The sequence below is a fragment of the Trichosurus vulpecula genome, chromosome 4 (genome assembly GCF_011100635.1).
Source record: "Trichosurus vulpecula isolate mTriVul1 chromosome 4, mTriVul1.pri, whole genome shotgun sequence".
Lineage (NCBI taxonomy): Eukaryota > Metazoa > Chordata > Mammalia > Diprotodontia > Phalangeridae > Trichosurus > Trichosurus vulpecula.
Window position 1 is genome coordinate 13925281 of NC_050576.1, and position 24858 is coordinate 13950138.

General features: G+C 41.3%; 2 protein-coding genes and 1 pseudogene across 4 annotated transcripts in view; 1 reads left to right on the plus strand and 2 right to left on the minus strand.

Moving 5' to 3' along the window:
- The window catches only part of LEPR (leptin receptor), a 148060-nt gene that overhangs the window by 106431 nt on the left and 16771 nt on the right, over nt 1–24858 (minus strand). The window lies entirely within an intron of this gene.
- LOC118846071 (biogenesis of lysosome-related organelles complex 1 subunit 2-like) lies at nt 6064–6426 on the plus strand. The gene has a single exon (XM_036754247.1). The coding sequence runs from the start codon at nt 6064–6066 to the stop codon at nt 6424–6426; it is 363 nt and encodes a 120-aa protein (XP_036610142.1).
- LOC118846072 lies at nt 10833–11239 on the minus strand (annotated as a pseudogene).

Consider the following 24858-nt stretch of genomic DNA (forward strand, 5'->3'; position numbering starts at 1 on the left):
AATTGATAACCATTGTCCCATCTTGCATCTCTATCCCCATTTTACCAATGAAGGGGTAGAAGTGGATGAGTGGATTAAGTGACTTTACATGGTTATGTTAGGAAGTGCCTATATGAATAGGCAATTTTCAGATGAAGAAATCCAAGATTGCAAATAGCCATATGGAAAAATGCTTTAAAGTACTAATAATTAAAGAAATTAAAATGAAAACAATTCTGAGGTTCCACCTCACATCCATCAGATTGGCAAAGTTGACCCCCAAATGACAAAAGCTGGAGGAGCTGTGGAAAACCAGTTACATTAATGTATTATTGTTGGCACTGTGATCTGTTCTAGTCACTCTGGAAAGCAGTTTGGAACTAGGCCTGAAAAGTTATTGAACTGTGCATTAACTTTGGATACCACTAGTAGGTCTATACCTCAAAGAGATCAAAGAGAGAAGGAAAGAGCATATATGTACAAACATTTTTGGAGCAACTCTTTTGTAGTGGCAAAGAATTAGAAACTAGTGGGAATGCTGAGGCGGGGGGAGTGGTGTGTGCTAGAGTCAGCTCAAACCAATGCACTAGAGATAATTGTTAGAATTTTCAGTGTGAATATTCATGCCATGGAAATCAGCAAAGACTACAGATCGGGAGTTGATTTATTGTTTTCTTGATTGTCTAGACTTAATAAAGGGATGGAAAAGATGTCCAAATACAAATTGCACTTAACAGTGTATTGTACATACATTGGATTTTTTGGAGAGCTGTTGATTGCTAAACAATTATCAGGACGCCACTGCAGGGACCTATCAATTGGGAAATAGTTGAACATGTACCATGATGAAATACTAGTGTGCTGTAAAAAATCATGAAGGAACTCTGAGCAACACAATGACCACTCACAATTCCAGAAAACTCATGATGAAACCTACTACCAATCTCATGTTGGATTCAGAGGAAAGATTGAGACTTTTCTTTTGGACATGGTCAAAGCAGAAATTCTTGCATGATTCTGCATGGCTGTTAACAGGGTTTGTGTTTTTCTTTATTTTTCAACAGACTGGGTGAAGGCATGGGATAAAGACAAGGATGATTTTCATTGACTGAAAAAAATTGAATTTACTTTTAAAAAAGAAACTGAGATCTAGGTAAGTTAGCTCATTTGTCCATTTTCACAGTGGTGGTAAGTACCAGAGCCAGGCAAAATACAAATTCAGGCCGCAAGTCCATTACTCTTTGCACTGGTCTGTATATGACCCCTTGGAAACCTTGGTTCAGAAATCTAAATAGTAAATATATTTGCCTCTTGCAACTTTTCTAGGTGAAGTATTTTGAAATCCAAACCACATAACAACTCCATAGCAAATAAAAGTTCAGCATATCCATCTCAGCTCTGTATAATCATATGCCAGGATAGAAACTGCCTTCCAGTCATGTGTCTTGGCTAGCTGTCTTCCCAAAACAAATAAAGCATCATTGTCTGGTCTAGCATCACAAAAACAACTCTCTGCAACAGGCAAGCCACAGGGAAAGTAGAATTATCAAAGTGCCTAGAAAATGTCCCTTCAGCAGACTCTTTACTCACTTGGCTGCCTTCGCTTCACTTATGTAAGTGAAAATGTTTTCAAGATGTGGACTGTTTCATTGAGAACACGATCCCACTTTTAGAATCAGAGTTGCAGCATTCCAAGGTCTCTGAATTGGAAGGTCCTGTAAAATGCATGGAGTCCAACCGATTTTGGAGTAAAAATCCCTACATAGTTTGCGCAACAACTGGTCATCTACTGCTTCCCTGAAGACTTCCACTGAGGAGCAACCCATCATGTCCCAAGGCATCCCACCTCACTTTTTATTCATTGATTCAACAAGCATTTATTAGACATCAACTAAGTGCCAGGCACTTGTGTTAGGTGCTAGGGATACAGGAGAAAAACAAATGAAGCCCCTGATTGCAAGGAGTTTACAATTTATTTCAGCAAGTAACATCCATCCAGTTGTTACACCAAGCTTAAATCTGTGTCTCTACAACTTCTGGAAATTGTAGAGCTGGAAAAAACCAAAAAGTCCATTCTCTTCATAAATGAGGAAACTGATGATCAGAAAGAACCAATGATTTCTCAATAAACAAAACTCCATATACCAATTGCCAGATGATGGAAATCATAAAATTAGTCTAGATTCCAGGGTTTCTTGACCAGGGGTCCACAGACCGTAGGTATCTATGCACAGATAGATTTCAAGAGGTCTTTGAAATTGGGTGGGAAAAAATACAATATTCACTGACAGGTGATGGAATTGCCGAATTTCCTTAAACTATGATTTCTTTCGAATAAAATATTCTGAGAAGGGGTCCATAACAAAGATGTCTAGAATACATAAAATATTAAGAACTCCTGATTTAGTCCAACCCTTTCATTGTACAGATGAAGAAACTGTGGCCCAGACAAGAGAGGTGAATCACTCAGGACCACATAGCTTTCAGTGCTCAGTCTTGGATTAGGAACCCAGTCATCTGACTGCTGGTACAGACTCATTTCAACTACACTGAGCAGAATCCCTATGCTTTCATTGAAAGAACCCTAGATTAAAATTGAGTAGAACCTGGATCCTCCTACCAGCTCTGCCAGCACAGAATTGTATAATGTTTGCCTCTTTCCTATTGAAAGAGCATGTGAAGCCACAGGATCTTGACATTAAAAGAGACTTTAGAAGTCAAAAGACACGTGTCCAAAGAGCAGCTCACTACCTGTATTACCTTGCCAAGCCACAGCTTCTCCAGGTCTCAATTTCCTGATGTGTAAAATGAAGATGTTGGACTAAAATCTATTCTAAATCCCCCTCCAATTGTTACGTTGTTTCTTCTCTGTTCTAACATTTTAAGGTCTCCGACACTGCCAGCATTGGGTCTTCCTTGTTCTGACATTCCTTTTTGCAAGGTCCCTTTCATCTCTTATATTCTTTGTTGTAAGTTCCCTTCCAATTCTGATATTCTATTTTCTAAATTCCCCTCCAATTCTAGCATTCCGTGATGCTAGTACTAAAAATCAATATCCAGGGTCAAGCTAGAACCTTAGCGTTCATCCGTTGTATAGAAATAAGAATGTGTGAAACCTTCTGAATAGGCTGTCTTCAGCTCACAGCAGAATGGGCAAAACATTGCCTATAGAATGGACGAACAGCAATTTTGCTCCACATAGCAAAGACTGGATGGTACAAAGAACAAAGCAATATAGGGCTCCATTCAGGATAGGGAAAGGGAGGGGGGAAGCTAATAAAATAGAAATGCTGTCCTGTATCTCAAGCCACCATTTTAGCCGTGTTCCATTTGGATTCAAGTGTCTCTAATAGATGATGTCTAAAAAGGCTTATAAATGTGAATAGGAAGGAAACTCAATGTTCCCAGCTCCCTGGGTCTCCATCCCTCTGCTTTGATGGCAGTGTAATCGAGATAATCTACATATTCCCTACCAGGAAATCAGCTCCTTTGCTAAAGGACTGATTCTTGCCTGGAGATATCCTAAGGTCCTCCCAGGCAGAATATTATAGGAAGAATGAACAATCTCAGCAGGGAAAATGGGACACAGCCAATCACACTCACATCCAAGATGCCACTTAACTCAAAACTCTTAAAACACCTTAAGATCAAGCCCAGAGAAGATATGGGAGCCTATTATCCTAATAGCTAGTTACTCAGCTGGTCAGGCTGAGGAGCACTGGAATATAAGAAAGGCAATTTCTTCAGTAGCATCATTTCCAGTGCCAGCTTCACATCTGGATTTCTCTGGGAGTTCTCTACACTAGAAGTGATGTGGCAGAGGAGAGAACGTGCTAGGCTACAAGTCAGAGAGACCTGGGTTCAAATCCAGATCTCAACACTTGCCAGCTGTGTCGACTGGGACAAGTCACTTGATCTCAATGTGTATCACACAGTTTATTGCATGGCTTCATTCTTTATTATACTTGTATCCCTATTACCCGGCACAGTGCCCAGCACACACTAGGTGTTTAATTAATATTGATTGGTCAAGTGAGTGTCTTCAACGCCAATGAAAACACAGATCCCTTGGTGTCCCCTATTACCTAAGCACTGACAGGATTCATACTTAGCTTTAAAATGCTATTATTAAAGGGATATTTAATAGTTCTTTGAACCTTTGTAAGGGATACTTTGTTTACTGGAATGGGTGGGAACCTTACTCATTGAAAGGATTCTGGGATTCTTATGATTATATTTATATCACAAGTCAGCAAACTCTACTCCAGAGACAACATGATACCACTAGCACATGCTAGACCCTAGAAAACCTAGTTTTCAATCCTGTCTCAAATACATTAAATGAGTGAATCTAGAAAAGTCCCTAGGTCTCAGTTCCTTTATTTGAAAAAATGGGAGTTTGAACTTTTTGACCTCTTTACCAGCTCTAAAATCTAAGATCATGTTAAAAAAAATACTTTTTTGAAATAGTAAATTCTCACTCCTCTAAATCTCAAATATTTGTTTAAAGATTTTAATCCCAGGCTAGTTCCTCCACCATACCACCTCCACCATACCACCCTTGGCCACCCTTCAGCTTCTGGATAATCTCTTTCTACCATCAGTTAAAGTTCAATCAACCTAACAAACATTTGTTAAGCATGTAGTGTATGCCATAAACTCTCCTAAGCCGTGAGAGCACAAAGAAAGGCAAGTATGCTGCAGGCATGAAAATCAATTGTGAAATCATGCCTCTTTACTTATCACACATGCTTCTTCATAACTGATCCGTATGCTTTTGCATTAGTGATCCTGCATACCTGGAATATTCCTCCTCTTTATCTCTAGACATCTCTGGCCTCCTTCAGGACCTTCAGCAAAAAGCCTTTCTCAGTCCCTTGAGCTGCTAGTGTCCATCTTTCCAACATTCCTTTGTGTCTGCTTATAAACACATACATGTTGTTTCCCTTGATAAAATGTAAGCTGTTTGAGGGCAGGGATATTTCACTTTTACCCTTTGGTCTCTAACACAGTACTGCCTAGTAGTTACTTAACAGATATTTGTTGGTTGATTGATAGAACCGGAGGCATTTCCCTATCCTGTTTGGCTACCTTGGGATCTGTGATGTCTTTTGCCACTTCTGTGACATTAGGTGTGGCCTTTCCCACTCCCAAGGGCAATCTCACTGGCCTCCATTTGTTAAACTCTGTCCCTTCCTTAAAAACATAGCCTGGGTTCCCTCTCTTCCATCCTTTCTCTGATACATCAACCCAGATGGAAATTGTGTCTACCTCCTCAGATTCCCTCAAAAAATTTCATTTCTACCTTTGCTAGTATTTAGCAGATTCTGATGTATGTTATAATGGTAACACTTGGGTCAGAGGTTTTCATGTGGTACAAAGGCTCTGGGTCTGCTTTGGGGGATTTCTCATATCTCCCTCTCATTGTTCTCAGTTGGAAAATCTAGGAACTACATAATAGAAGATCCAGCTCCTTGTCACCAATCCCCCTTATAAGCACAAAGGTTCACAAAGCTCAAAAAATAAAAAAAGTTAATTTACACACAGAAAAAAAATCCAAAGAATTCATGGAAAATATGAGCATCCATCAATGAGCATTTCTTCCCCAGAGACTCATAGAACTTCAGTTACTCACAGTTATACTCCAGGACTCAATCTCCTGGTTCCCCAGAACATGGTGCCTACCTTGCTCTCCATAGTGCCTAGCAGGTGAGGTCTCTTCAGCTTTGTCTCTACTGTTACATCTCTCTGATTACAGTTTTCCACAGCTCCCAAAGAGAAACATTATTAACCTTTTTCCTTGGAGAAACAAGCCTCTTTGTAGAGTCACCAACTCAGTATGGCAGAGGGGTATATTTCAGAGTACCCCTGTTCTGGAAGTGTTCTAGATAAAATGCCAAACTATGTGATGGCGCCACAATTCTAAAGCTTCTCCTCGGAGTTATGGAGGCCATCATTTTCTGGCCTTACATATAAAAGTGTCCAGTAACCACTTACGGCACCTGAGAAGGCTCAGGCATGGTGGCCACGGCCAATGGTGTCCCTGCGACCCAGCAGGAGGGTCTAGGATGAGATGATGCCATGATGGAGATGACCGAGGAGGCCATAGAGCCTGCTGAGGCAGACATTATAAGGCTGTGCCAGGACATGTTCTACAAAACATCCACATACCTGGCAGGTGAGCTGACAGGCACCAGTGAAGACTATAAATTTCTGAAAAATATGGACAAACTGACTAACTTGAAGTATCTAGAAATGAAAGATATTGCAGTAAACATAAGCAGAAACCTAAAGGGCTTAAACCAGAAATCTGCAGCATTTCAGCCTTATCTGGATCAGATCACTTTAATTGGGGAGCAAGTGGCAACTCTTGGGCAGGCAGCTTACAAGGTGGATGCATATTCAAAGAAACTAGAAGCAAAGTACAAGAAATTAGCGAAGCCATGAAAGAATTCTTTAGCACAAAGACTTTAACTATAAGAATGTTTTATAAGAGCTGAAATAAGTGGGATAGAACTTAACAGTATGCTTCAATTCCTAAAAAGAAGCAGTGCTGCTGATCCAAGGAGAAAACCAGCCCCCACATTGATGGAGTGAGAAGGGGCCTGAAAGTTCATCTCATTCAATCTAGTCACTCTTCTGATCGTGAAACTGGGGCCCAGAGTTAAGTAACTAACCAAGTACTTAAGTGGCAAATCCAAGATTTAAATCCAGGTCCTCTGAGCTAGGGTTTTTTCCACTGTTTGATTCTACTTCTCAATATTCCATCCTTAACACGCCTCTTCCATTGACACTTGCTGGGTGGGGCAAAGTCAATAGCCTGATGTTGCCTGTCTCCTTGCTTCCTAATGGTATCTACGTGTTCTGACTTGTAGTAGCACTTGTTATGGATATAGAAGCTTGACAAAACACCACAATATTCTCCAAATGTCTCTTGACCATTAGGGCCCACTAAATAATTTCAGCTAAACAGGATTGTTTTATCCACATTTGGGGGTGGGAGGTAAGTGAACTGAAAGGCAGCCTTCCATTGATGTTGCAGCAAACTAACAATTTGTTTTCTCTGCCTACTAAATGTAGATTGTATTCTGCTTGAGGAGAGGGATCATATGGTCTATGTATTATAGTAAATGTTGAATAACTGTTGAACTGAATTTCATTAAAGAAGAATATTATGATAGACCAGTGGTGTCAAACTCAAATAGAAATGGGGGCCACTAAACTGTAGATAAAGATCCCTGTGGGCCACATATTGACTTACGGGTCAATGTGATATCAGAGTGTGATGTTATCTCTGTTTGTTGTATTTTTATTCATCATGTCAAATATTTCCCAATTATATTTTAATATATTCCAGTCTTGGGAGTGCTATGGGCTGAGTGTTTGATGTCTCTGCAATAGATTGAAGATTCTCTCCGATTTCTTATTCTGCTTTTGAGTGTCCCACAACCCTTGTCTTCTTGCCTAACATACCTTCTCTTGCCATTCACTAGAAACCTCTATGTCCCATATTTGAGGTATGGATAGAAGGTCACCAGTTCCTTCCTCAAAACATGAGATGTGGAAAATCAATTGTAGACATTTATGAGCAAAAAAAACCCGATTGTGTCATTATAAAGCCTGTGACCTTCATCTGAGTCATAGGACCACCCTGGTAGGAAGTAGATGGGACCCACCTAGGAGTGAAAGCAAGCTGAAATCAATCAATCAAGTGTTTATTAAGTGCCTACTATGTGCTAGGCTCTGTACTGGGCACTGAGTGTGACAAGCCTGAAAGCAGCCTCTCCATAGAATAATTGTGCGCGCACACACTCACACACACACACCCACCACCACCACCACCACCACCACCATCTTCTTTCTCCTGTGGCCCATAAACAATTATACTTGAGGTGCAGTGGGCTGCTTACCTAATTGATTCTTCTCTTCGTTGCTCTTGTTCCCTATCTTCCCAGGCCTTCCCTTGGGTGAGTTAAAATATTTCATAATAAAAACCTTACACATTACTGACCTCTGAGACTTTCATAAAAGCCTCTTCTAAGTCACAAAATTGTAGGAACAGAAAAATGGATCATATTGAATATGATGCATTTTCGTCACATTGATTTTGTTGGCTCTCATCCACCTGAAACTCACAACCTTCCATGAATTGGGAGGCAGCTTTCAGGGACCCCCACATGTTGGGAGGAGTTGGAGCCTACACTTATAAGTAGATATTCTGTGAATTACAAGTGTTATTCTGTAGTTATCATTGATTGCATATTTTATTCATATATCTTAGCTTGAAGCACTTTGCTGTAGTGGACAGAGAGTTGGTCTTAGAGCCATGAAAACCTGGGTTCAACTACTGCCTCTGACATATACTGGCTGTATGATCCCCAACAAGTCACCTAAGCCCTTAAGCATCTCATTAAGACTCTGAGGGGCAGAGAAGGTGCCAAACTGCATTTTTGGAAAGAATTTCCTTACTGGGGAGTTCCCTATACCAATAAAATCACCGGTTCAGTCTCTACCTCATCTCTTGCAGTCAGAGGACCTGTGTTTAAGTTCTTCTTCTGCAGTTTCCTCCCTAGGTGACCCGGAGCAAGTGATTTCATATTGGGTTCTCCATCTTTCATCAGTAAAATGAACGGATTATGCTAGATTGCCTCTGAGGTCTCTCCAGATGTAAATCTATGATTCTGTGATTTTTATCAATGAGGTCAGAGAGGTATCATCTAACACGGAGGTTAATATCAACTAACATCCATTTTCTTGGATTCATACTTAGAAACCTCCTTCAGCACACCCATGGTGCAAATTACTCTGGGAAGGCAGTAAATCCACCACAAAGCCAGTCTTCTGAAATCTCTTGGTACATCATTCTTCTTAAGAAGTTACCTCCAGGAACTATGGCCAAAGGACCATAAAACTGTCCATAGTCTTTGATACAGCAATATCACTGCTAGGTCTATATGCCAAAGACATCAAAAAAGAAAAAAGGACCTATTTGTACAAAAATATTTATAGCAGCTCTTTTTTGTGGTGGCTAAGAATTAGAAATTTGAGGGATGCCCATCAATTGGGAGATGGCTGAACAAGCTGTGGTATATGATTATAATGGAATATTATTGTGCTATAAGAAATGACAAGCACAATGATCTCAGAAAACCTGGAAAGACATATAAAGTGATGCAAAGTGAAGCGAACAGAACCAGGACAATGTTATATACAGTACCAGGAACATTTTTCCATGAAGAACTGTGAATGACTTAGCTATTCTTAGCAATACAATGATCCAAGACAATCCCAAAGGACTAATGATGAAGATACTATCTGCCTCCAGAGAAAGGACTGATATAGATTGAATACAGGCTGAAGCATACTCATTTTCATTTTCCTTCTTTTTTTCTTTTATTTGAGTCTTCTTATACAAAATAACTGATATGGAAATGTTTTACCTTAGTGCATATGTATAATCTAAATCTGATCACTTACTGTCTCAAGGAAGGGAGAGGGGAGGGAGGGAGGGAGAGACAGAATTGGGACTCGGAATTTTAAACAAAAATGTTTTTAAAAAATAAAAATAAACAAGCTAGCAATCATGCAATAAAAAGAAGTTACCTCCACCATGAAAAAGACCAGCCCTTGCAGTCAAACCCTCAATACAGTCCTCCCTGAGACTCTAGCTCAGGCCAGGGGTAAAGGTGCAATCTCTATGATGTTCCTGTTAGGCCCTCAGGTCTAAATTCTATTCTATATCTCAAACTATGATCCCCATGGAGGGCCCCCATTTCTCTTTTTAAAATAAATTTTAGTGATATCTTTTATATCACCTAAACTTCCCTTTTTATCTCTTTCTTGCTCTCTCCCAGATAGCCATCTCATATGACAAAGAAAATTTTGAGAGAGAGAGAGAGAGAGAGAGAGAGAGAGAGAGAGAGAGAGAGAGAGAACAGCCAAAACTCTGACAATATATACAATGTTTCACACCTGTGGCCCTTCCACCTCTTCAGAGGAGTAGGGAGACATGTCTTCTCATACTGTTCTTGGGGTCTTTGAAGATTCCCATTTCTAATTGTCCGCTCTCCCTTCTCCATATTCCACATTCCTTTGTGGCAAGATTGCTAAAACCCCAAGCTGGCAGATTTGTAAAGTAAATGTATTTGAAACTATCAATTCACAGGAGAAAAGTGGTAATGCAATCATGGAAACAGAAATTTAAGAAGCAAATAGAGGAGAGAATTCATTCCCAGAGGGCAGAAATGCCAACAAACCCTGGGCTATGTAGGCCAGCTCACAGGCAGAGTCCAGATTCCCCAGACCCAAAGCAAAGGGAACAGCCTCAACACAACTCTAGTACAAATAAGAGGGATTTTCCACATATTTACACCCCTGACTTGTGTTCCTTCATCCTCCATTTTGGTGGTTGGTTTTTCACCTGAACTCAGTGTATTTTTAAATAGTAAAAAAATAAAATTTAAAAAGACAAGTAAAACCCTGAGTTCAGGTTAAAAAACAACCACCACAACGGAGCATTTGACTGCACACATTAACCCCCAGCCACCCAAGAGTTAGTGTGAGTTGATTTTTTTACAATAAAAAAGCTGAATAATGTTGCATAGGAGTGCCAGAAACTGCCCCATTGGAAACAAAAATTACTTATGTTAAATAAGAAACCTATTTTCAGGCCTGTATGTGCTACATTTACAGCACGCAATACATACTGTGACAAGGGGTGGGAAAAACCAGCTTCCAGCAGTCAACACCACAGAGTAGCCTAGTGTGCCACATGAGAGTAAAGTGAAGCGTGAATAGGAAGAAAGGAGAAGAAGAGAAGAAAAGAGGAAGAGGACCTTCTGCAGTTTCATTTTTTATTTCAGAGCTGACTGGACAACCAATCTAGTCCTTCTAGAATCCATCCTCACTAGGGGCATGGGTGCCTTGGAAGGACCAATCTCTGCAATCTTTCTCATAAGTTTTTCTCCGGCCTCTCTGTCATTACCATCAGCCACAAAAATCAGTCCTTGTGTGTTCTGGAAGTGAGAGCATCATAGGGGTCGGATCTTGTCCTGGCCACCTGCATCCCACACTGAGAAGCTAAGCTTTTTGTATTCTACAATTTCTACATTGAAACCTGTAGTGGGAAAAGTAGGTACTATTTAACCCAGCTTCAGTTTGTACCAAATGGTTGTCTTTCCTGCAGTGTCCAGATCATTAGAATCTGTATTTCTTTTTTGCCAAAGAGCCTCTTAAAGAGGTTGGCAAATATATTCCCCATGGTCCAAGTGTGATATGTTGAATGTCGGCCTTGGGCTTCCTGTCTCCTCACCTGTGAGTGGCTGCTGCTCCTTCTTTTTAACTGCTCTCCAGGCCGTGGTTTCAATAGTCAGTCTTTGAAGAACCTAGCCTAGCCTGAGGCATTTTCTGGCCCACTTGCTCCGCACTGGAAGATCTATTTTCTATACCTGTTTTTATACTGGGACTCAGGTTTTTAGATAAGTGCATGTTGGTATCCATTAATAAAATAAAAGTAACAATGATATAGATAGAACTTTAAGGTTTGTAAAACTATATATATATATATATACATATACATATGTATATATAAGTGTGTGTATGTGTGTGTATATATTATATCTATATATAAAATCTTATTTAAATCTCACACAAAGTCCTTTGAGGCAGGCGCTTCTATCGGGGCAGCTAAGTGGCACAGTGGATAGATGCTGGGCCTGAAGCCAGGAAGACTCATCTTCCTGAGTTCAAATCTGGCCTCAGACTCTCACTACCTGTGTGACCCTGGGCAAGTCACTTAACTCTATTTGCCTCAGTTTCCTCATCTGCAAAATGATCTGGAGAAAGAAATGGCAAACCATTCCAGTGTCTTTGCCAAGAAAACCACAAATGGGGTCATGAAGAGTGAATGACAGCAAAGGCACTCAATATTTTCATTTTACAGATAAGGAAACTGAGGCCTTTGGGTTTAAAGACTTTCCCAAGGTCACACAGATAAAAAGTGACTGACTTAGAATTGGAACCCAGGGCCTCTGACTTTAGAATTCATTCCTATGCATCACCTAGCATATTCTTTACTTATTTATTAACTGACCAGCAATTAAAACAATGTAGCAGGTCATACTGTAGTGTAGTAAGCTCCCTGTTACTTGGTGTATTCAAGAAGAGTCCATAAGACATCCATCGGGGATGCATGGTGAGGAATCAGGAAGTGGACAGGAGCTTGGACTAAGCAACCTCTAACATCCTTTCTAACAAGAAGAGACTGGGCAGTGGGGAGGACACTGAGTAATTCACCCAGACCATTCTAGAGGCACGTGCACAGCAACTGAACCTTCGGTGACATCAGCCTCAGGGTTTCCCAACAGGGTGCGGTGATTAATTTGCCCATTCTCATTTTCCTGTGATGCACCAAGATGTTCATGAGAGAGACACAATGCCCCCAAAAGAACATTTCTGCTCTTGTTGGTAAGCTGTATAAATTGTTGGTGAAAGCATTGCGGGACTTACTGTTTAGAAACCACTTTGAGAACAATTCTGAAAAAGCAGGCAATTTGTAATGAGAAAGGAAACAACAAACTGATGTGATGTGTATATGTGTGAGTGCCCATGTTCCTGTGGGAAACATCTGGGTTTTCAGACAACTTTAAAAAGACTAGATTTGCTTCCTGGCATGGTGGAATCACTCATTGTCTGAAGAGCAGTTATGAAGCTGAACACATTGCAGTTGATTTCAAGTCAGAAGATCATGGATTCAGAGCTTGACGCATCCTAACCCAACCACTTAATTATGACGTGGAAACAGCCTCAGAGAGGGGAAGTGATTTGACCAATGGCACAAAGATAAGTAGCAAAGGTGGGCTACATGCCCAGGTAACCCCAAGTTTTACAATTTCCCACAAGAGACCTTTCCTAATTCCCCTAGTTCTTAGTTACCCTCCTCAAATTACCTTGCACTGATTTTCAGCATAAGGAAACTGAGATCTTTCTGCTTGCCGAAATACAGTGTGAAAGCAATCAGGCTTTGCTACTGACAGACATCCATTATATAGACCGGAATCAAGGCTAAGTGGGGAGAGAACATTGACCTTGTCTGCTTAGCTTACTTTTTGTTCTGGTCAAATTCATTTGTTTCTAAGCCAGAGAGTATTTGGGAAACATCTAATAGTAGTGAACTCTAAGACACTTGTCTGTAACAGAAGGTGGGCTTTGCTTTCCACCTGGACTTGGGGGTCAAAGTGGAAAGACCTAATATTATCCTAGGAGCTCACTGCCTGGCTTATTGTTAGCTGGATGTGATGGCTACAACAAAAGAGCTGTCATCCTGTCCTCATTAGGGAGATGCTCTAACCACTATATCCTAGCATACTGAACCTGGGGTAGTTTGGGTGGTCCTGAAGAAATGAGCCTGGAATATGGTTACTATGGTAGGGAGCATGCCCAGCCAAGATTACAGGACTTGAAGAGAGATGAGCCCAACACAGACCTTGATTACCTGGCAAAACCAGCAGATTAATCACCTACTGAGGAACAGGTCTGGTGAGCTCAAGGGGACAATGCACCCAGAGCAGACACCATCCCTGGAATCATGGACTAGGGGATACAACATGTGTGATAGCACCCCAGAAGACATCAAACATCCTGTATGATCAGAGGTATAAGCTGTTCTCCGTGTGGTCTCCTTCATGCATGATCGTGTACTCATTGATGGGGTGTGTATTTGTGGCTAAGTAGGCTATAGGTTATGGAGGAGGAGATTTATTGAAAAATCTTCCCACTGTGTTGTTTTATGAGATGCCTTTACTTCAAACGTCTCTAGATAGATAGATACACACATATACATAGGCACACCTATGTATAGACTATATATACATATATCAATAGATAAGACACATATATTCATATATATGGACAGTATATACAGAGATATTGATATACACTCATATACAAATGTATAGAATGTAGATATATAGATAGAGTCAAAGTAACTCAAGAAAATGTGCTGGCTTTAGAATGAAAGGACCTGGGTTCACATCCTGACCAAGCAAGCTATTTATTATTTGTGTGACCTTGGGCAAATCACTTTGTGTTCCTGGGCCTCAGTTTCCCCATCTGTAAAATGAAAGGGTTGGATTAGAAGACCTCTAAGGTCCTGTCTAGGTTTAAATCTATGAGTTCATGATGCCAAGAATATTAAGTGCTCGGTTGTAGAGAGGTTGCAATCTGCATCCATGGAGGGTTCGCCTACAGTGATGAAATCACAAAAGTATTATAATATGCCTTGGAGGTAGAGTCAGAAGGTGTGTTTTGAATTCCAGCTCTAACAGTTACTAACTAGAGGCAGCTATGGTGGGGTGGGGTGCCAGAGCACCTGGCATCACAAAGACCTAAGTTCAAACCCGGCCTCAGATACTTATTAGCTGCATCACCCTGGGTAGTTCATTTAACCTCTGTTTACCTCAGTTTCCTTATATGTAAAATGGGGATAATGATAGCACCTGCCTCAAAGGTTTGTTGTAAGAATCGAATGAGATTATAATCATAAAGTGCTTAGCACAGTGTCTGCACATAGTAGGCTCCATATAAATGCTAGCTATTACAGTTAACTACCACATATAGTCTCTTTTCCCATGGAACATCTTTTCCTGCTTCTTGTGACTAAAATGATGATTCTTAATTTCCAAATCATTGTTGCAGACATTAAAATCCTCCCAGTCACCCAGGCTTATAACCTAGGTATTATCATCGACCGTGTCAACAAGCAATCACGTCATGAGATCTATGTGAAAACCAGGTTTATTATAAGAGCAACGAACTTGTGTGTGGAACCCAAAGGGTTCCCAGTCCTTACAGAAGTCTGCATCTTTATGCTAGTACAACCAAAGGAGATAACAAGAAGGGGTGGGGCATGGGAGGGGATAGGTGAGGTAACCCCTCCCGAAAGGAAGGGACAAGGCCATTTTAAAAGCCACCTTCTTTTCCCTTGGGAAGCCCTGGATTCTGAAGATGGAAGGGTCCGATTATCTGCAAAGGAACCCAGTGGCCAAGCATCATCCCATACTGTCCTGTCCTGTCTCCCAAGGACACACAAGGAATCCAGGTTGGAGTGCAACCACAAATTGTGGCAGCTGGGGTTGTGGTTGCTTCATCCTTGATGCATTCAGGGCCTCCTGCCATGCTCTGGGTCCAGTGCTTCTGGAAAATATGGCAACTCAAAAAGACCAATTCAGGGGACCCCTTCACAGCCCTTAAAAACTGCTAACTCTCAGCCCCCACATCTAATCACTTGTCAAGTTCTACAGTTTTTACCTTCATGACTTCTCTAGGACCCCTTCTCTCCTCTGTCACTGTGCCCCCTCCCCCCCACGCTCTGGTGCAGGCTCTCATCACCTCACACCTGGATTATTACAATAGCTCCTGGAGGGTCTCCCGACCTCATTATAGTCCATATTCCACTCAACTGAAAATTGGTCTTTTCAAAATAAATCCCGTAGTCCGTGAACTTCAGTGACTCCTGACTACCTTCAGGATCAAATACAAAATCTTCTTTGGCTTTTAAAGCCCTTCATACCCTGGCCCCTTCTTGCCTTGACAAATGCTTTGCACCTTTTTCCCTTCCACGTGCTGGGTGAGCCAGTGACATCGGCCCATTGCTGTTCCTCCATCTCCTAACTGTGTGTAGGTGTTTCCCTTGCTGTCCCCCATGCCTGGAATTCTTTCTTTCTACCTCCTGGCTTCTCTAACTTCCTTTGGGTCCCAGACAAAATCCCACCTTCTGCAAGGAGTTTTTCCTATTCCCTCTTAAGTGCCTCCCCTCAGTTGATTATTTCCAATTTGTCCTATATATTTGGTGTTTGTATTATTGTTAGTGTATTGTCTTTTCCATTGGACTGTGAGCTCCTGGAGGGCAGGAACTGTTGGGCTTTTTTGTTTTGATTTTTTTGCCTTGCAATGTATCTTTATCACTTAGCATTGTGCCTGGCACATAGTAGGTATTCAATAAATACTTGCTTACTTGACTCATTAGAAGTACTCAGGTAGAGGATGAAGAACCACTTGTCAGGTATTTTGTAGAGGTTCATTCTTTTTTTCCAGATTAATGGACTAAATTTTTTGGGACTAGGTGGCTCCTGAGGTCCTTTCCAATTCTGAAATTCTTTGACACTGAGACCGTTTTCTCCTGAATAATGCAGCAAGTCCTCCTGGCTTTTATTATATTGGGTGGGTAAGGGGAATAGCATTCTACCACAACCCACTGTCTTTAAGCTTCTATTGAGTGAATAAATTTGAACAACTGCTCCAAGTCAGTATCCTTCATTGGCAAACATTGAAAACAATTTTCTCTCTGTTTATTCAAGGGGTCACATTTTAGCTCCATTCTACTCTCCATGGACCCTTTCTTAGATCCTTATGTAACCCCTGTTGATTATGGTGGAGTCTTTGTTTTTAAAGTATGAGTTTAACTTGCATAATGTGCCCCAGTGCCTCATGGGAGTGAACTGAGGAACAATTGCAGTGGTCTGGCAGCTCCTGGAGATCTAGGCTTAATCTTTTGGAGCAGGAGACCAAAGCTTTGAGCAAATTTAGGACAGCTGGGAGTGGGAAGGAGTAAGTAAAAACAGCTTCATTGAGAGATGAGAAAAGTGATCCTTTTGAAGTTAAAGGTCCTGGGTTCCAAGCAGGTATTTGGGCAAACCATTTGAATTCTCATTTTCCTGATCTGTAAAGTTGAAGGGCTGAGCTAAGGGACCTCAGAGTTTCTATCTGCAATTTAAATGGTTTGATTGCACTCCTTGATCTTAATGTCAACTGGGTTAACGTCAAGAGGTACATAGCCATCACCACCCCACTCATCCAATCAATTCTAAGGAAGGCTGGACTATAGGGATGAGTGTATCATTCTTTGAGGCAATATCACAGATGCATCCTATAATAATAATATAATAATAATAATAATAATAATAATAATAATAATAATAATAATAATTTATTTAGCATTCTAAGATTAACAAAGTGTTCTTCTTCACTGTGGAGTAAGTAGCTCACCTATCAGCCCCATTTATCAGAAGAGCAAACTAAGGATCACACAATTGGAAAATACCAGAGCTAGTGTCCAAATTCATGTGTTCTGTGTCCCAGATGTAGTGAGCCTTATTAACAAAGTGGGCTAAACAAGTGATTGCTGGAGTCATAGAGTGAGACTGATGGGAGAGAGGCCCTTGAGGAAGAAAGGGGATAACATTTACTGAGAGCCAGACTTAGCTTAAAATAATAAAGTATAATTATAGTTTTATAATTTGAATTTTTAAAAATGAATCATGTTGTTCACTTTCTCAGTGGGTAAGAGAGGGGCGACAGAGAGGGTGAGAATTTGGAACTCAAAATATTTTAAATGAATGTTAAAAATAAACTATAGTTGTAAATTAAAAAGAATAAATAAATACATAATTCCAAGCCCCCGAAGAATCCTGGCCCATCCAGGAGGTGGACACAGCAGCTAAGTGAGATACTGGAGCAGTAGCCACCTGTCAATGTGGGAATTACACATGGCAACTGTGTTGGTAAACAAAATAGGCTCTTAGCACTCAGTTCAACCAAGTGCCCTTGAAGAGTTTGGCTTTTGTTTCCTTTGATTAATTCAGTGTATTTCATTGAGTCTTACTAGGTGCTAAGCCCCAGGCCCTAACCCCTATTAGGTACTAAACCTATGTGGGTGTGAAGCTTCCAGGGTCCTAAGGGGAAGTGCTAGCTCAAGAGCCAATCATAGTAGCCTAAGTTTTGGTCATTCAGATGAGGGTTGATGACGTCTGAAACAGTATAAGAAGAGAAGACAGAGCTATTTGCTCAGGGCTCTCACTGTTGGTGGAGTGCTGATGTGGAGACTCTGGGCAGCTGTAGCTAAGAGCCCTCCAGCTCATAAACCTGGATGCTGGGACTTTGTTAAACTCTGGTAACTATGTATTGGGATTTGAATCAGACAAGGTCTGTCTGTCGATGTTTGTAATTTATTTGTATTTGCTCCGAAGTTCAGGGTGCTGGCTTTTTCCCCTGAACTAAGTGAGTGATATTTGTATGCTGGATTAAAGTAAACTTGTCAACCCCTTAACAGTGCTTTCCTTAGTAAAGCAGATCAAAAGGACCTGGGCTTTTGCAGTGTGCTGGTAGCATTCTTGTTGTTGGGCTTGTGTTGGTCTTTCACCCCCGCAACAGCTACGAGCCAGATTGTTGAAACACAACCTAGAGGAGACCCATTGAAGTTCTCCACAGAATTTCATGGAGACAGGGGGCTCCAGGGAGGCAGCAGGACCCTTCGGGGCCAGTGCATGCCAGTGGTATGAGAGACACAGAACATCTGATCTCATCAGACCCTCAAAAGGGTCTTGTAATTCTTATTTTACAGATGGGGAAACTGAGGCTAACAAGATGGCCCTGCCAGAGTCAGGAAGCTAGGAAAAGTTTGAGGCAGGAATCAAAAGCAAGTCTTCCTGATTCCAAGCCCAGTGCTCTCTCCAGTGTGCACCCCAGTGCCTTTTATCTCTAGTAATAAGATCCTCCAGTCTCCTCCACAATGAAATCCAAGGAAGGTCTCCATGAGGACTGAGACCCTCTGCCAGAATGCCCAGGAAGAATGCCAGAGACTGTGCCCTAACACTATTATTTCTGTTAGAGATGGGCCCCTAGGAACAATCATAGCTAACCTCATTTATATAGGGTTTTAAAGTTTGCAAAATGCTTTATTTACATCAACACGTTTGAGCCTCCCAATTACCCTAATGATAGGTATTGTGGCTATTATGACCCCCTTAAACAGATGGGCAGACTAAGGGATTTGTGCATGGTCACCTAGACCATATCAGAGGCAGGAACTCTGGTGTTTGATTCTATGTCCAACACTATTCACACTGCTCTCTTTAAAAAGCAAAATGGACAACCTAAAAGGTCTCACCAAGAAACAGGCATGTGATTTTGGTCGCGTTCATTTGGTCTCTTCAGGTTCTGGGTGCAGGGAGTGGAGTTCTCAACCTGGGAAACTGAGCAATGATAATCTTGGAGCCCAGGATTCCAGTTTAGACCTTCCAACCAGCCCAGCAGGGAAGTCAGAGTGCCAGGACACAAGCCCAGGAAGACCAAGAGGGGAGCTTGATCCCCTTCCCCTCTCCAGGCACTCAATGGGGTGTTTGCATCTTTTTTCTTGCTTTACCTTTGCAGCAAATATTCCTTTGTAAAAGTTAGTCTGACTAATAAGAGGTCAAATGGAACTGATATGCTTGGACCCTATAAAACGAAGAGAACAAATTCAGAGGGGGCTTGAGGCAATGACAAAGATGAGACCCTTCCCAACCTCTAAAGGTATTGGAGAACTCAGGGAGGGGTGAATGCCACCAGCCTGGGCCAGAGTAAGTCTCTGCTACACTCACATCATGGATTGTTAGAGAAGCAAAAGGCCTGAGAGGTCAATCATTCATAAAGCAATCAATTGACAAATGTTAATTATGTAGTATGTGCCAGTCACTGGAGATCCAAAGACAAAAGACATCTAAGCTACCCTTATGCTCATTTTACAGCAAAGGAAGCTTAGGCCTAAGGGGTTAAGTGATTTCCCCAAGGTCACAGCTCAGCTTCACTGCTGATCCCATTCTATAACTGAGCACTGACTGAGTTCCTTGGACTTTACCTGTTCTATACAATGGCTCCTCCTGGGACACGGACCTGCCGTTCCTCAAGGGAGAATTGGTCAAGGATTGTAGCCTTGCCTCTGGTCCCCAGCTCCTAGCTGGAGCTGGGTGCCAGACCCCCTGACATTGACTTCCTATCTTTGTGGACTTTCTCCCATTTCTCATTACTGGGACTTCCCTGTTTACACAGCCTGCCCCTTGGATATTTATCTAGTCCCTGAGACCTGGCCTGACTTACTGCTAACTGGGCTCTAGTTGGGGCACATAACTTACCCAGAAAGCATTTCCCATTTCACTGTTTTCCAGCAGCCTGACTCCATTTGGAACCTCAAATCTTTGGTGGCTATTTTCCTGGGATGAGAGTAATCTAATTTCCTGAGAAACCCTTCATGCCAATCAGCAAAGTGAACTAGTGAGGTAACAGATCAAACAGGGCTGGTCCTGGCCCCTCCCCCTTTTTGGACTATTTTCAAACCTTTTTCTTATGTTGGAAATAAAGTCCATCATTTTGAGAATGATTTCAAAGAAATTGCCTGCCAACCATGGGAGTGGAAGTTGCATATTTGGGACATTATTAATACCGAGAAGCATCCAATTTATTGTGCTCACATGTGTTATTGACTGTACAAAAATAGACATCCAATGGCCTTGCCAAGAAATGACCTAAGTAGCTTTGAAAGCTATAACACAGTGATGCAGAGCTGTGGGAAAGTAGCTAAATGGCTCTGAAAGCATCGATTTGCTACTGAGAGAGACCCCGGGACACACAACTTTGGCCAGAGAAAGATATGGACTCCAGAGTCGTCATGGTCACTCATGACTATAGCACAGAACTCTTTGATGTTTAATGATATGTACAGTGAATATGGTCACATGATTAAACCATGGAGATAGTCAATCAATAAACATTTGCTCCAGGCACATGGAGTTGAATGGGTCTACTGGGGCATCTAGGTGGTACAGTAGATAGAGCACCAGGCCTGGAGTCAGGAAGACTCTTCTTCCTAAGTTCAAATCTGGCCTCAGACACTTACTAGCTATATGACCCTAGGCAAGTCACTTAACCCTGTTGGCCTCAATTCCTCATCTGTAAAACGATCTGGAGAAGGAAATGGCAAACTACTCCAGTTGTCTGCCAAGAAAACCTCAAATGGGGTCATGAAGCGTCAGACACAACTGAAATGACTGAACAACACCTGCCAGGCACTGTACTAACTGTTGGGTCAAAGTAACACCTGAGTATGGGCTGGCTGGCTGTGTTTTTGCCACCTTGCCAATATTTTATCAAAGAAAAATAATCTCAGAGGAGGAAGAGTCCTCTAAAGCCACCTAGTCCAACTCATCCCTGGCAAAAAAAACCTACATGATCCCTGACAAAAGTTCATCATACTTGGAGACCTTCCATGAAAGGGAGGTCACTGCCTTCTGAGACAGCCCACTCCACTTTGGGGTCACTCTACTACTTGGAGATTTTCCCCCTTCATCAAGCCTTAATGTGCCTTTCTGAAGTGTTTACTCACTGTTTCTGAGTATGCCTTCTGTAACTAAGCAAAGGTACTCTAATACCTCTTCTGTTGGATAGAGGCAAATCCCTCTTCAGATGCTTGAATTCAGTGATGGTGATGGTCCTAAGTCTTCTCCCCTCCAGTCCAACTGAACATCCTAGAGCATGTAACCAAGTGCCTTCACCATCCTGCTTGCTTTGTTCTAAATGTTTTCCACTATGTCTTTCCTAAAATGAGAAAACTGTGTCCTTTCCAAAATATATTAGGACGTTAATAAAGAAGGAGGAAATATTTGATTTTGTCACCCTCTGAAACTTGCAAAGAGTTGTACCCATTGGGGTACAGGGGCTGAGTTTGATTCTCTTACTCTTTCTTATTACTTGCATATCTTTATGTCTAAATTAAAAGTGTTTGCTATTGGATCTGTGTCTTGTATGGTCTGTAAATTGAGAGGGTTGAACTGGTGGGATCTTGAGGCTAACTGAAGATCCAAAGCACCCCATACTGAGCCTGTGACATGTAGCAAGAAGATCCAGATTCCAATTCAAAGAGAAATGTGGGGACCGGGTTTTTAAACCAGTGTATAAATATTAGAAGTGAAGAAAGACAAAGATTGTTGCTTTATTGAAGGCTCTGTGACAAATAGAATACTTCTCTGAAGTACTCAAAGAGTGGTTCAATGTACAAAACCATAATACATGAGGACAAAAGAGAGATGGACTGGACAATCTTCCATTTAGGTGCAGTTAGAGCAGGTTGGATAGCCAGACAAAAAAAAGCAGTAATTAAAGGCTTGATATCAACTTGGACAAGGGTGCCTTGATCAAATGAGATCCTATTTGTAAAGTGCTTAGCACAGTGTCTTACACATAGTAGGTGCTTCATAAGTGCTTTTTCCCTTCCCTCCCCCTCTCTAGAGGAATGATCCAGGAATCCGTGCTACTTAACATTTTGATCAATGTCTTGAGTAAAGGTAGACGTCATCTGTTTGCCAAATTTGCAGATAGCATAAAGTTGGTTGGGATAGTAGATGACAAGTTCTGAATCCAAAAAGATTGCACAGGCCAAAACGCTCACTAGGAGTACTCGAATATGATGGAATTTAATAGGGATAAATGCAAAGTCTTATACTTGAATTAAAAAAAAATCAACTTCAAAAGTACAAAAGAGACATGGACAGAGAAAAGTTTGTCTGACAAAGATCAGTTTGAATCTTCATTCTATCTTTTAAAATATGATCTATCCCTCCTAGTTTCGTGTCATCTGATAACTTTGTAAGAATGTCTTCTTTGTCTTCTTTTAGATTCATGATAAAATGTGGCCCAGGGAGCATCAAGGACAAAGCCTTTCACATTTCTCTCTAGGTACACTTTCTCGATTCCTTGTGAGTGCTTCTAAATACTTACCAAATCTTTCTCCATATATACTGTTCTCCCCCAGACTGTGTGATTCTTCCTCATTTTTCTTTGCTGATCATCATCCAGACATTTATGTGGGTATCCTAAGACTCTGAAATGGAACCTCATCTTCTTTCTCTACATTATCTTTTCGATAATCTTATCTGTTCCCATGGGTTCAACTACCATTTCTACACAGATGGTTCCTATATCTATGTACATAATTAATCATTCTTCTAAACAGCATTTTCAGCTGCTTGGTGGACACCTCTACCTGGATGTCCCATCAGCATCTCTGACTCACTATGTCCCAAATGGAACTCATCATCTCAAGCCTGTCCTCCCTCAAGGAACAATGGCAGGATTAATTTGATGATTGTTCATTGTTCCAGAAAGGGAAGGTTGGGACAAAGGTGACTCACACAGCTGTAAGATGGTTGGCAACAGACTGGAAGATGAAGTGCAGCAGGGGTTGAGCTTTCCTGAAGTCCCGGTCCTGGAGAGCAGCAGCCATACAGAACAGCATGGAATAGAAGGGATCTTACAAGCCACCCAGCCCAACCCCTTCATTTTACAGGTGAAGAAACCAAGATTCACATATGGTATATGACTCAACCAGGTCACACAGGTAGTAAATGACAAAGATTGGATCTGAACACATATGTTCTGACTTTAAATCAGTATTCAAGCCACTGGGTGGTCTCTAAGTCAGAAAAGTAAGAAATCCACCCAAATGGACCAAAGTCCTTTGTGTTGTGTGTCTCCAATACCAAGGATACACATGATCTGAGTCCAGTTGTGTAATGGTGAGCACAACTGCCTTCCATTAATAAGATCTATGTTTTCTGGCCAGTATATTAAAAATGGAAAGAAGTGGGATGGGAGAGGAAGGAAAAATACTGGGATAACCACAAGGAATGAAAGGAAGGAAGATGAGCTAAGCCCAAGAGAAACTGAAGGCAGTAGTGATAAGGGGGCCAGATGGGATTCAAGGTCAGGATGACCTAAAAAGTCTTTGGGAGAAAAATGGAAAGAAGATAAAGCAATCATCTGCTCCCCAGATGAGCAAGGAGGGATGGTCTAAGAGAATCCAAGGCTCACTGGCTAATGAGCAGAAATTGTACTGTTATCCATTGAAAGTTGGCATGGAAACCTATTATCAGAGACTATAGTAGGATCACAGACTTTGAGCTGCACAGCACCTTAGAGGCCATCCTGCTCAACTCCCTCCCCATTTTACAGGTGAGGACAATGGAGCACGGGAAGGTTGGGCAGAGGAAGATAACAGAGCTGGCAAGTAGATGATGCAGGATTCTAAGGTAGGACTTTCTGCCTTCAAGTCATGCCATCCACTTTAGCATCTAATTGCCACAAGATCCCTTGGGATCTTGTGGCAATTAGATGCTAAAGATAAAATAGAATCACATGCATTTGTTTCTAATTACCAGACAGAACATAGCTGAAGACAAAATAATAAGGCTTCCTTCTTTATCCCTAGAAGGTTTGCAAAGGACTTCCCTTGCCACAATCCAGTTATGTAGATAGTAGTGCCAATTGTTATTATCCCCATCTTACAGATGAAACAAGTAAGGCTCAGATAGCTTAAGTTTCTAGGGTCACCCCTCAAATGAGCAATAGCTCCAGGATTTGAGCAATAAGTAAAATACAAGGTAAGGAAAGATCAGGCAAAGTATTGAGAGAGGAGAGAACATGTTTTCCATTTAAGAATCAGTCTCATCTGAAGCAGGATGAGAAATGTTCACAATAATAAGCCAAGGAAGGAGCCATGTAATCCATTCAATTCAATAAGTGCACCTTAAATGCTTACTATGCACTGGGCAAGGTAATGAAGATGGAAAGAAAAGAAAAAAGAAAAGGAAAGAAGGAAAAGAAAGAAGAGAAAGAGAAGGAAAGAAGGAACTATCCTTCCCCTTGAGGAGCTTATATTTGCCAAGGGGGGAATGACACACACAAATCAATAACTACAAAACACATAATGAATGATTGTTGAATCAATAAATATTATCATTTTATTAAATGTCTGCTATGTGCCAGGAACTGAACTCATTTTCTTACCAACTAAACTTCCAAACTTTGATGTTACCGTCCAGAGCTCCATCATCCACCCAGTCATCCAGTATTGGTCAACACTGAGGTGTTAGAATCTGGTTTATAGATTAGATTATAATCCAGTGCCCGAACCCAGGTACTCTTTTAAACAGACTAACTGGCGGGACCACATAATCATTTGCTCTGTCTTTTAGATCTGACTTCGTAGTGGAGTATTTACTCACAAAGAAAAAG

Coding starts and splice junctions, on each gene's coding strand:
- LOC118846071 (XM_036754247.1), top strand. CDS start 6,064: ATGGAGATGACCGAGGAGGCCATAGAGCCTGCTGAGGCAGACATTATA.